Source organism: Pseudonaja textilis, chromosome Z (genome assembly GCF_049901715.1).
Source record: "Pseudonaja textilis isolate UNSWEBS1 chromosome Z, rPseTex1.2, whole genome shotgun sequence".
Lineage (NCBI taxonomy): Eukaryota > Metazoa > Chordata > Lepidosauria > Squamata > Elapidae > Pseudonaja > Pseudonaja textilis.
This window is the reverse complement of record NC_142008.1, coordinates 39,470,831-39,484,315: the sequence shown is the minus strand read 5'-3', so window position 1 is coordinate 39,484,315 and position 13,485 is coordinate 39,470,831. Positions and strand designations below refer to the sequence as shown.

The window sequence follows — 13,485 nt, the reverse complement described above, 5'->3', positions numbered from 1 at the left end:
AGATTATTTTATATTTGACACTAGTACAACTGAAAATAAAGTAGATGCATTTAAACCAACTCCTGCTTTTATAATTCCTGATTCCTTAACAATGAATGTGTCCTTATTTAAGCAAATAGCCATGTATTTGATTTGGAATATTCTGAAAACAAAATATCACAGGCTTAAATATAAATATGCTTTTTAATCAGTACCTTATTTGATGAAGTAAGCAGGAAAGCTTTCTTCAATTTTTCTTTTTCATTCACACACAGTTGTAATCTGCCAATCTCTTCTTTATAATATGCTATAAGGTTTTCTTTGTTTCCATCCAAATTCTTAAGTGTCAGAACTTCAGATGTTAATTTGGAGTTTTCAACTTCTGTATTCTTCAAGTGTATCTGTAATAACATAATCAATTCATATTTCTAATCCCAATGTTTATTCTAAACAAACTCATCCCAAGGTAGCTGGGATAAGATAGAAGGCTAAAGCAAAATAAACTTATTCTGGTGCATATTTGATAAGGAACAAATTTGAATGGCCCTTAGCATGCAAAGTATGATTGATACAAGGAGATATTTCTAGCTAGATATTAGCTTGTCTGGGCACAAAAGGTATAATATCTGGCAAGGTTTTAATGCAATTTGCAGGGATCTAACCCTGGGCAGTATATTTGGCATTTTCTACCTTGGTACAGTGGAGAAGGAGAGTTTTCCAAAGTCTTCTTGTTGCTATTGCAAAGCTCTACTGATTTTCTTTTTGATACATGGGCTTAAATTTGATGATTGAATTCAGGGAAATTGTTTTTTTTTTTTAAATCTAACTCTAAACCAGAGTTCAATGACTGCTTTAGGTTGGGAGGTGCTCATACTGATTTATTATAGATCAAGAACATTGAAAACGTGAGGTACCTTCAGTAATAGAATTATCTCTACTGTTAAACAGCTACAAATATTTAATAGCTTAAAATTTACCTTGTAAAGTTCCTTTTCATCCTTTTCTGTTTTTAACTGGCATTCAAACTGTTCCTTTTCCAAGACTACTTTCTTGAGTTTATCTTTCAAGCTACATGGAAAAAAAAACATTTTTAATTTTTATTTATTAATTTTATATCCTCTTGTTCTTCCTCAAAGCAACTCTGGGCAGCTTACGATTAAATTTTATTTAGTTATTCATGAAAATAATTTTGTATTTGTTGCATACCTATCCAATTCTGTTTCCTTTGTAATAGCTTTCTGAGTGACAATCATGATGTCTTCTTCAAGCTGATTAACTTTGGAAGTAGCTTCTTCATATTTTTTCTTTAGTTTTTCATTTTCAGCTTTAAGGGTTTCTGCAGCTTTGAAACTATCCTTTAAAAAAGTTATAAAACTGATTTTAAAGGTGTGCATGTTTGCATACATTTAATTCACTTCACCAAATCTACATTAACAACTACCTTACCTTAAGGAAATGAAATCTCTATTGAATAGATGTATGAGATTTAAGTGATTTTTATCAAGTGAAGTTAAATCATTACCAGAGACAAAGAGATTATCTCAAATCAACTGTCAATCTTGGGAAAATGAAAGGACTTCTCTTTCTTAGTATTGTAATACAAGGGCCATTCATCCAATCATCCTTCTCCACCAGCCCACTTTGAGCCACTATTCCCACAAAGACCTTATCAGCACATTTTAATCAAATGCTTCTGATAGCAATCAGCAGCTCTTTACTGGACTTTGTCACTTCTGTCCCCGCCCCCCCAAAGGTAACTAGCAATCAAAAATGACATCCATTTGCCTCTTCAGAAGACCACCTACCAGAAGAATTATCAAGATAGCAAGTACTATATTCTAATTATGGAAGACACTAGTTAGTGATAATAAATAAATCAAACCATTTGCTAAAACTAAAACACTTGCCTGTATATCTTTACTAGCCATTCATGGAAGAAATGTATTAACTTCTGAATTAGAAGTCCCAATTTTACTATTCTATTTCCTAAGGATAAAAGGTCCCTTGCCTTTATATATCAAACATTATAACTTGCCTATGAGCATAGGGCTTTCATTTAGCAAAACCTCGATGAAAACTGTTTCAGTATGTATATATATATATATACTTTTTGTATAAAAGATGGTTACTTTATGTTTTATTTACACTTGCTAAAAAATTGCCAGTTATAACATTTTCAAGTTACATTTATGAACTATATCCTTGATATTTTAGGTGATTATACATAACAAGATAGTCTTAATATGATTTGACAGGAGACAACTTAACTTCAATCTTTTTTAAAATGTTTTTATCAATTATAGAACAAACCTTTTGCTCTGCTTCCAGCTTATCACATCTTTCTTTCTCATATACAAGTTCTTTTTCCAGTCTTTCAACTTGATCTCTGAGTTGCATTGTTTCTTTTTCAAGTGATTTAGTTACCTTTTAGTGGAAGTTCTTCTTTTTCTTTCAGAATTTTTCAATTTTGAACTAAAAACAAAAAATGTTTTTGCTTCAAAAATGTACAGATTTTGCAAAAATTAAGTCTACAAATTTTTCTCCCAGCAAACAAGGGTGGACTAAAAAACAAGGAACTATTTTATATACCCTCATTCATATTCAAAGCTACAGATACTTATGAACTAAATGCTAGGGTTGATAGCAACGCATAGAGTACTTTATTAAAAAACTATGTGAAAATGTAGTAGAAACAAGCGTTGTTTCTGCAGAAATAGATATTGCAATGCTGCATAGCAATCCACACACATTTTGCTGGTTAATTTTTAATTGTATCTTGCAAAATTCTTTTTCACTGAAGATAGCCCAAATCTTATACAAAATCATTCTGCTTGAAACCAGTTTTGGTTCAACTTCATTTGATATAATTTTCTACTTTCTTCATATTCTAATATAAGATACTAGTATAATAATAATAATAATAAACTGTATTCTAAAAATTAGTTGTTATTCACACCTCAAAGAGTCCAGCCTTTGTAGTTACTACCAACATCAAATTTCCTTCGTCTTCCATTGTTAACAACTCTTCCAACTGGAAGCGATGTTGAAATTGGAAAGGTTCTTTAAACTCACGCATTATTTCTCACTTATGTGTCACATAACTGAACTGATAAAAATTCTCCATCATCATTTGAGGTAATACCCTGATAAAAGAAATTAAAGAAAATACATACCCCGTTTCTTACCTAAATATAAAGCCAGTTGGTCTGGTGGTTAAGGCACCAAATTAAAACCAGAAAGTCTGTTAATTCCTAGTTCTGCCTTAGCGATCTTGGGATTCAAAAAAAATTGCCTACCAGTTCTGTGGGCAAATGCAGCAGGCATGGTTGGCTTAGTGGGCTTTGCTTAGCAAGCCCGGCAGGAAATACTATAACATTTCTATTCCACCCATTCCATTAACTCTGCTTTCCAGCTCCGTTCTCCTCTACCGGACAACAAAGTTGGGACCGAAGGCCAGGCATAGATGCTAGGGAGACTTGGGGGCAGTATCGAAGGTGGTATTTGCTGATGGTTCTCCGAACCACTCAAAATTTCTGCTACCAGTTCTCCAGAACTGGTCGAACCTCTGAATCACCACCTCTGTGACCGCCGGGAGACAATCATGCTCTCTGAGCCTGGTGACCTCCGCTGGGGTTGTTGTGGAGAAAAATAGCAGGAGAAAGTTGATGATGTTTCTGTCTTGACTTCTTTATGAGGAAAATAAAAGTGGAATATGCACACCCATCGTCACACCCTCACATAAACACGCAAATATGCCTTACCATGTAAATAAAGGCAGTTATTTCAATTATACAATAAAAGCAATGTGTAGAGTAACATCATGGTGTTTTTCTACTTGCTGTGTTATGATACATGTAATCCTATTTTGTCAATTCCAAATGTTATATAGACATGAATAAATCTAATAAATGATAAATAATAAAGAATGCTACTAGCTTCACCAATTTTGTTAGTATACAGTATCTCCTAATATTGTTCCATCACCTCTTCTTGCAACCATGCCTTCTCTTGATTTTCTCATTCTCTTATCCATTTTACAACATTTTAATAAACTTCCAGGATGACGAAATAAGGATACAAATACTACTATTACAAAAGGTTGCTTCCCAGTTTTTCTTTGTCCTTCTGAAAATTATTAAATGACAATGCATCTGACGAAATCCATATAGCCAAACTTCAGTGATAAATTCAGACTGAGACACCACTGTTGTTCCAAATAGTTAAAGTTAAGCTTAGTATGTTTTAAATTCAGTTAATTAGGTCCAAAGTGAAGGTACATAGTAGACACAACATTTAGTATTTTAAATATGGTTCATGGCTCTATCGGGTACGCAAATTTTATTTTCATTATAACATTTCCATTTGCCTTGCCGCCATCTTTGGAAAAATTCTGCAGTGCCCATGTCATGTGCAACCATAAAGGCACTGTAAACCTGTGAACTTAAATCTAAATTAATTTCTAATTTCTGCAAGTAAGCCCTGGGTGTACAGATTTATGAGTTCAGGGTCTGATCAGAAGGCCTAACTCTGGTGATAAAAAAATGGAATAAAATAGAAACTTCTGCTTGTTCTAATGTATTTGTTCACATTTATATAATAACTTTGTTACGAATATATAAAATAAAGATCAATTGACCAAATGTTCTTACAATTACTTTAAATGCAAAAATAAAGTTTGTGATAAATACCGAAATTAATACTTCCGACTATAAAATTACAACTTAGATTTGACTATTACCTGGACTTATATTATAATCAACAGATCAATGTCTGTATAGAACTTAATAGTGAACAGTTATACAGGATACATGTATTATAGGGTCGTTGAAACCAAATTCCATTACGGAAATTCATACAAAATATGAATAGATTCTATCGGTGGAAATTAATTGGGGAACTTCCTATTAATCCCTGTCTTTAGGGAAAAGTTTCTTCTGTTCCAAAAGCAGTCCTTTTTAAGCTGCTTCAATAAGTGGTAAGAATACTTCATGTCTTATATTTAGCCCTAGTGTATATGATCAAATTACTGTGCAATTCTAATTTTATATTCTCAATTCATTATTCAAAAGCACCTAATTAAAAGCTGTTATATAACCTAAGTAATTTAGTATAAATCTAAATGTTTGTTTCAATTATTTATAATAAAAATATCACCAGTATTTTGAAATGTTAAATAGATACATTGCCTGTTTGCTTCTAAATAATTTTGGAAAGTTAATACACAGTGTATTGAATACATAATTTCGAGCATGACCAAAAGAAATGCTGTAATAATCTAGTGCAGTACTCCAGCCAACCTAAGAAAATGAAATGTAAAGATAATATACAGCAACAGAACTGTGGATTAATAGACAGCTATAATTTTTCCATACAGTTTAACAAATATCTGTATGCATCAAATAATATAAAGGAAGATAGAAAATAGAAGTCAATGTTCTGGACATAACAAGATACCATATTTTTGAATTGCCAGACACACTTTTCCCACCCGGTAGATTGTGGAAATATATTAAACCTACAGCAAATGTTGCTGAGCCCACCCACCGCTGCCACCACCGGCGGCTACCTCCCAGCCATTGCCTCCTTGCAGGAAGCATAAACAGCCTGGTCCTTCAGCACAGCCTGGTGCTGACAGCTGATTGTCAGTAGGATTAACCTCCCGGCGACCAGCTGTTTTGGGCTGAGATTCCATCTTTACCTATTGCACTCACCACGCTCCTTACGACCTCTGCATTCCATTTTCAACCTCCACAGCCATTTTTGCCTCATGCACCCATTTCCACCACTTGCAATCCCTGCCACCCAGGGCCAAAAACAGAGCATGCAGAGGCTGAAAATGAGATAAAAACTGAAAATGGGGCATGTGGCCAATAAGCAATGGAGATTCCTGCCCGGCCTGAAACAACTGATAGTCACGAGGCGAACCAACTGACAATCAGCTGCTGAGTCTAATCAGACTGTGTGAAGCGGCCAGGCTGTTTGCTGTTTGTTGCAAAGGGCAAGTGCTGGGAAGTCATTTGTTTTCTTGTTTCTTCCCTAAAAGCAAAAGGTCGTCTTATACTTGTAATCTTACACTCCAAAACTATAGTAATTAATTTCAGCGTGTAGTCAGCTGCACTGCAAATCAAAAGCAATATCTACCTACTTGCTTCATAAAAAAATACTATTCTTCTTGGGAACATAAAACTTTAATGTTTTTCTTAACACTGACAATATTTATGACATTAATAATATGTAGTTGATTATATCTTATTCTAGTTAACTACAAACTGGAATTCTATTAAGGTATAAAAATATTCCTAGAACGCCATACAAAAAATTTAAAAGTGCTTAAAATCATGTATAAGATTTTGTTTTGTTTTTATTAAAACAACAAATCTAAAAGTGATTTTCTAAGTAATTCTTGATAATATTACTATCATGTGGAGACTTCATTCTACTGTGCTTGGACACAAGGCTATGCTAAGTTTATTTTGAAAAATCTATTCTGAAATGACAGCTATAAAAGATGCTGGATGAGCAATAAGTATAATAGTTTATATTATATAATAAAGTAAAGCATTTAATAGTCTTAGGCAAATAAAATCCTTTTCTTTTATGAACAAAGTTAAATAATTAATCTCACCTGCTTATTTTCTATTGACCCAGAAACATTGTATGTGCATGTGTGTCTATTAACAGGAGAGACAGAGGTCGCTCTTATAAAATCATCTCTTAGGATCATATGCCAAAATTTGCATTAGGTGACTGGATAGCTGATATGTAGATTATTCCGCAATAAATAAGCATGGCCTCAAAGATAAAAATTAACCAATAGTACTCTTTAAGCATAAATATTTTAAGATAAGTCACTTGACATTTCACTTGACCATTACCCAATCGTCTTTAAAAAGCATTATATTAAAATATTACAGGAACTGCTTGAAAATACCAACTTAATCTTTTTGGTGAGGAGTATGAGAAGTCAGAGTATAATGGCATTAAAATACACATTAGGAAGAATAACTTTTGCTGTTTGAAGATAACATGTGCAAAATTTGAAGTCTGGAGGTGCTGTTTGAAGATGAAGCCTCTTGAAGGATTAACCCGTAATTACTTAGCAAAAAATGTAACTGTTTAATTGATGCAATAACATTTAGTGTAGCGTATAGATTAAAAATTTAAAATATTTTGAGGATTCCATCTGCTTCAGTTTTAAAATCCAGGCGGAATCTCATTTATAATGTTACTAATTCGTGGCGTACATGCATAGCATGCTGATACACCTGATATTAATATTTACATATTTATCTATATCTATAAAAACTCCAAGTGAGCCAGACACTGTGTATAGTGTCTAATAACCTAACAACAAACAAACAAACAACCACCTTTCCCCCCAAAAAAACACCCAGTGAGATGGGCTAATAGAGAATATTTAGACAGTTATAATGAGATTCCATGCCTAGGACAACTCATAGCCTCCTCTTTTTCAAGGCCCACCACTGTCTCTACAGTATATATTATACAGAGAGTATATAAAGAAAACACTCTCTTCTATTACTCTCCTCATCACATCAGATACAAGAGATGCAACCAACTGCTAGAATGCAGTAAAGGAAACACATCTGAAAACAACTTTTAGACTCATAGTGACAGGTATGCAATTAAACATCAGAACATGGGAAAAACTGAATTCATCCAGGCACTCTCCTAATCCTTTATAGTTATTCTTTAAGAAATCCTATCTTGGCTCTGCATAAAATAAATGCGTCTTATGTCTGGTTTTGCACTTCTGAATATACCCTTCAGTTTTATTGTCCTGAATTAAGTTTACATCTGTTGAATTTATGAAAAAGAGACTATAAAATTGGTTCCAGTTGTATCACATCTCAAATTCCTTTACTCCCAGGTTCCATGGCAAATGAGCAGGGGCATATAAGTTTAATAAAATCAACAAATACTACATATATAAAATGTAGGGCAAGCAGCTATAAACCAACTATTATATTAATCTATCAACATGACTGATCTTGAAATAAGTATGATTAGGTCTGGTTAGTATTTTCCAAGGGACTACCAGGAAATCTGGGTTCTAAATCCAAATGACAAGTAAAAAACTAAAATAATTCGAAAATAACAAAAGCAATTCATTGCCATAAAAATATGGATCCCATTCACAACTGTATCAAGCTGAATTTGACTTGAAGAAATCTTCTCCTTGCCTGTTCTAAACACGTGGAAATCTGGCCAAAAAAAAGCTTTCAAAAGGAAAACTATAATCTCTGGTCGTGTACAGTGTAGTGAATATAAATTAAATTAAATCACCAGTCCTCTATGATTGAGTTCTTCAACAATTAAAATATTAGCACGAAAATTATTTTAATTAAACTTAAGATAAATTAATTTAAATCATAGTCCTCTGTGATTGAGTTTATTCAACTGTTAAACCTGCTTTAAAGCTAGCAATTCTAATAATACAAGCGAGACATATATTCATTCCTTCATTCATATATTCTAATACAATTTAATGACTGCATTTTTAATTATTCAAAACTGTATAAGAACTAGTTCAAACTTCATTTTTTCATTTTCAACATTTTTTTACCTTTTTGTTCCTTTGCAAAGAAATATGTATGTTATGATCGACTGTGATGTGTTCCTAATATTTCATAGGTTTGATGAAATGAACTCATAAAACTTTAAAGTAATGTGTTTACATACTTACAAAGAAGAAATATTTGCAGTTTAGGATTGAAATAAAAGTCCTTTGTATTCTCTTGGTTGATTGTTTTCTTGCGAACAATTCAATAATCAAACTAGGTAATATCATCAGTGCTATGGTAGTAGAAGTGGGACCTGGTATTTATATTCTAGTCTGTTGACACGGTCAGTAACCCTCATTGCTAATTACTTGTTAAAAGAAATCTAGGGCAGATGTTACATGTGTAGCTTGAGCATTATTTTCTTGATTATTAGAGAAGTCCTAGCCACCCCTGAAGTTTCAGGATGAAAATATTAGCCATTACTTTGCATTTTGGATTGAGTTGTTAAAGCGGGAAATCATAAAATTTCAATTTATTCTCAAAATTAGTTATCACTACTTACTTCTTGGGCCCTGTGGTGCCTTCAACTTAAGATATCTGAATTTTAGGAGACTTGTTAAATACATATAAAATGTGAAATTTTCATTAGTAAAAATATTGCTAAATTTCTCTGGTTTAATAAAATTTGAGCACTAATATACTATCACATTTATTTAAAACCTTCTAAAATTATAATTTTATCCTTGGTCATTCTTTATGGATAAACATGGAGAACATTATAAAGGATAAATTATTAAACATTTTAAAATGTACAGAGAGAATCAGTATCTAGTTTAAACAACATATCATTCTTCAAAATTCTAGTAAACATAATGACAGAATAGTCAATACATGTATGTGATTATGTTCTTGTACTTGAATTTTTAACAAAATCCCAAACAAAGTTAGCATTTTAGGAATGACATTGAATGTTATCACTAGACATTTGTTAAGCAATAATCAGAAACAAATAATGCAATACAGCCAAGAATCTCAGTTACTGTTATTGAGCTTGGCAGTGGTTGTTACAATTATAAAATAGTCTTTTTAATCAAGATAATAAACATGTAATACATTGTAAAATATCAAAACAATCAGTAAATAATTGTATATTGGCTGTCAGAATATGGGGTTTTGTAATTTAAATAGATTTAAGAAAATGAAAAATTATGGAATCTAGATCTAATAATGAATATTGATTAGCCATATTATGAGAACTGTTATAGAGACAACACATTCTGAATACCAGTGGTAGGAAAAGATACAACAGTGGGGGAAAAAGCGTGTTAAGAAATTGGTTTTTTCTGGAACACATAGTTTAATATTTTTATCATTTGTCATTTTACGAGTTATTTCCAGTCGATGGGAAGGAGGGCGGAATCTATCTTGGGCGCCAGAAGACTTCCCCCTGAACCCCTGAAGGGCGACTTGTAGCTGCGCCTTCTGTTCCTGTCACCCCAGATCGGCTTGATCCTGGGGTGGAATGGCGAGGAGGGGTCTTGAGTGCCTGGGCGGAGGGAGACTGGTGAAGGTCAGGAAGGACCCTCTCAGGCTCTTCCTGAGAGACTTGTTCTGACCTCCGAAAAAGAAAGGAGAGATTTTTTCTTGCTTGGTCTCAGCTAACACCAGGGGCTCCAGGCCCTGCCGAATAGTTTGTCCCCCTTAATGGGGGCAGCCAGCCCTTAACTGTTTTCTACATCCAAAGCCTGCCAGTGTTTGAGCAGAGCAGGCGGTGAGCCTGTAGCTATGAGTTATAGCTGGTGGAGAACTCTTTCCCGTGGTAGGTGGTGTCGGCCAAAATTCTGCGATCGGTTGCGGCGATGTCCGGTCACCCTTGTATTAGAGAACATGCTGTTTTAGTTAGGCGGAGCCACCGGATCGAGACCTGGTGAAGAGGCGGCCATGGCCGATCTAATGGCCCCAGCGTCGGCTTAGTGAGCCCGGCAAAAACAATTCAGACCTCTTGTCCTCGGGTTCCAGAGCCTCAGAGGATCACTAAGTGGGAGGATGCTAAAGTAGCGATGGGCTCATCGACCTCGAGAGTATTAAGTAGGTTGCAGAAGTTTGGTCGAGGTTGAAAACCTCTTGTCCTGTGGATGGGGCAGGAGGGGCCCCTGTGGAAGCCAACTGATTTGAGACTGGAGTCATGCAGAAAGATAGGTGGAGCTGGAACAAACACAGCTTCTGTGTTTTGCCTGAAAATAGAATCCTCGGCCCTCAGCCGAGAAAAATTGGGCAGAGAACTGTGTGGAACCAAGCAAAGTGTTTTGGCCGCTTAAAGAAAGCTGACGTTATACAGGAACAACGAACAAGCCTACAAAAAGAAAAATTGATAGTGTGAGACCCTCATCCTCGGACATCTCCCCTCCATGGATCTATCTCGATAGAGAGCTCACCATGTGTATGAACTATTTAATTCTTCCTCCCCACAATTCCTCAGGCCTCTTATCTCCTCTCCAGTTTCCCCTTCTGGAGAGGAGGTCCCTCTGTAAAAATTACCTGACCGTGGGGAGGGTCCCGATCTAATCGAGGACCCTGGCCCCAGTAGAGCTCGTGTTTGGGAGCCATCGGAGGGAGACTGGTTCTGGACATCTGTTGGAGACCTTCTATAATCCTGGGATAGCCAGCTCCATCCTGCCTCATTGTTCAGGGATCTCGACTGTGAGCGGGCTCTCTTGGCATACCAGCGGCCGTGGGAGTAAAGGGCAGCCGGGTGTCCATCTGGTTATTGGTCCAGGGGCCTGATGTTCAGAGATGAGCTGTACTGGAGGGAAAGCAATCTGGAGGTGTGTGTGTGTGTAGAGGTAGAGAATGGAGGGTGGGAGGGCTGGAGGCACCAGTTGTAATAACTCCCTGGATGTCTGTCAATTCTTATCCAATGCACTTATGGGCTGAAGTCTCTTTGAGGCCAAAGTTTCCTTAGCCTGTACATGAAATAGTAGACTTGGATCTGGCCTTCAAGGAAAGGGCCTTTAATTAGATGTCATCTGCCATTTTCAAGTAATGAGCATTATATAAGATACTATGGCGGTTGGCTCACCAAGGGTTGACCTACAGCAAGGCGGGTGTCCTTTCAGCTGTGCGCCTTTTGGAATTTAGATGTATATAATCAATGTTATTGTTATTATTATTATGTATTAATACATATACGTATCTACTGGTTTGTTATTTATACATATGTATATATGTGAATGTATAAATTTAGTTACTATTATTATTAATATATATATAATATCCATCTATTTAGTTATTTAAATAACTTTCCAATATATAATTGATTAAACTGGGTTTTGGAGCTCTCCAAGGAGGGTAGTAGCCACGGAGTTATTATCAAGTAGCCAAATGAATGCCTGAGGCGAAGCACAAAGCCTGGAATGAGCCTCTGGCAGCTCAGCTCCCAGACAACAACCGGAGGTATCTCCTTTTACTTACGCCCTAAGAGCTGCTCACCAGAACCAACAATTCTGAGAATTTTTGAGCAAAATAACAGTACAGAATAATAATAGCTCCAACAGGCTGGGAGGCCTGTGTAATGAGCTAACACCCTACGCAGCTGATGAGGCCGGAGGTGGGCGCTTGTGTGCAGGCAGCACCCAAATGGCGGCCCGCCTACAGATCTCCTTGTCGGGGCTGCTCAGGGGCGGAACTAGAGCTCCTCCGGCAAGCTTAGAATGCCCGAGAGGTGCAGTCCAGTCGCCTTCCTGAAGTCGGCGTGTCGATGTGTGGAAAACCAGCAGCGCTTACAGCGCAATCCAGTTCAAGCAGCTAATGAGGACTGGCGTGGAAGAGCCGCAGGAAAAACAAGCCAAATTGAGGGAGGGGTGGGGTGGGGGGTTGGCGCCGGGAGCACTGCTAAACACATAGCTCTTTTATGAGGGACTAAGGCAACTCCTGTTCCTAAAAGACACCCCAGATCTTCCGAGGCTAAGGAAATAGCCAGGTAAAGCAAACCTGAAATTATTGGAAAAATGCTCGGATGACCCAATTGGAGAGTGGAAAAAATACATCCTAACTCTCATGAAGGCTGAGCATAAACTGGGGAGCACGCTGCAGGGAGCCACGTGATGGAAGGTGGAGCGTTCACTCAGTAGTACGCTCAGCCTACAACAACACACAGACTGAAGCACCTCCCACTCTCTGGATGATCCGAGCAGCTCTAAGGAGAACTGTACTTTCCCTGGACTGAGCATTCAGGCCAAATTAAATCCAGATTTTTACACATCACCAATACACCCAAATTGCCAACAGAAGTCCCAAATTGGCATGAATGCATTTCTGTTCAACATATCTGTTTATCCTGCAACCATTGATCAGTCTTTTGTCTTAGATCGACTCACGCTGATGCCTTGCTTTCTTAAACATTCAGCAGCAACGGTTTATTTTGCACCACTGAAAAGCAACCTAAGTCTGGTCTGTCTACTCATTCCTGGTATTACTGGTCCTCAAGTAGACCCCTGCAGCACATCAAGTGTAGTGTTCCTGAAGATTCAGCTAAACAGAAAGCTTTCTTAGCAATATATTTTCCAATGTGATACAATCATCATACAATGACACTCCACTTTTTGGCCGTTAAATAAGCCAGTGTCTCAAAGAAGAAATTGGTCTCTCCACTGATATTGATAGAAAAGACACAACATTGTATTTAATTAAAATATATTGTTGGTGATCTTTAACTTAGCTTTTATTCACCTTTATTATTTTGCAATTAACTCACGGCATTAGACATATTCCTACCAATAATTTAAGGAAATGATATAAGGTAAAATAAAAATACCTCACCAATGTTCTCTTAATATTATTGATATTATTGACTGGCCTTAGGTTGCATTTCTGCGCCAATAATCAACACAAACTGGTGACTTTGCATTCCTGGTCTAGTAGTACCCAGTTATCTTACTTTCTCTTGCATATCAAGAGATAATAATCCACATATTCTAAAACA

The 13,485-nt window shown here is 36.2% G+C and overlaps 1 protein-coding gene across 2 annotated transcripts in view; it reads right to left on the bottom strand.

The window, feature by feature from the left end:
* Positions 1 to 13,485, bottom strand: part of TAX1BP1 (Tax1 binding protein 1) — a 54,321-nt gene that overhangs the window by 23,765 nt on the left and 17,071 nt on the right. For both annotated transcript variants that reach the window (XM_087918372.1, XM_087918373.1), the window contains exons 6-8: positions 1,186 to 1,334; positions 957 to 1,047; positions 195 to 380 (exon numbers count right to left, since the gene is read on the bottom strand). In XM_087918372.1, the coding sequence (XP_087774498.1) occupies positions 195 to 380; positions 957 to 1,047; positions 1,186 to 1,334 (426 nt within the window). The remainder of the gene's footprint in view (positions 1 to 194; positions 381 to 956; positions 1,048 to 1,185; positions 1,335 to 13,485) is intronic.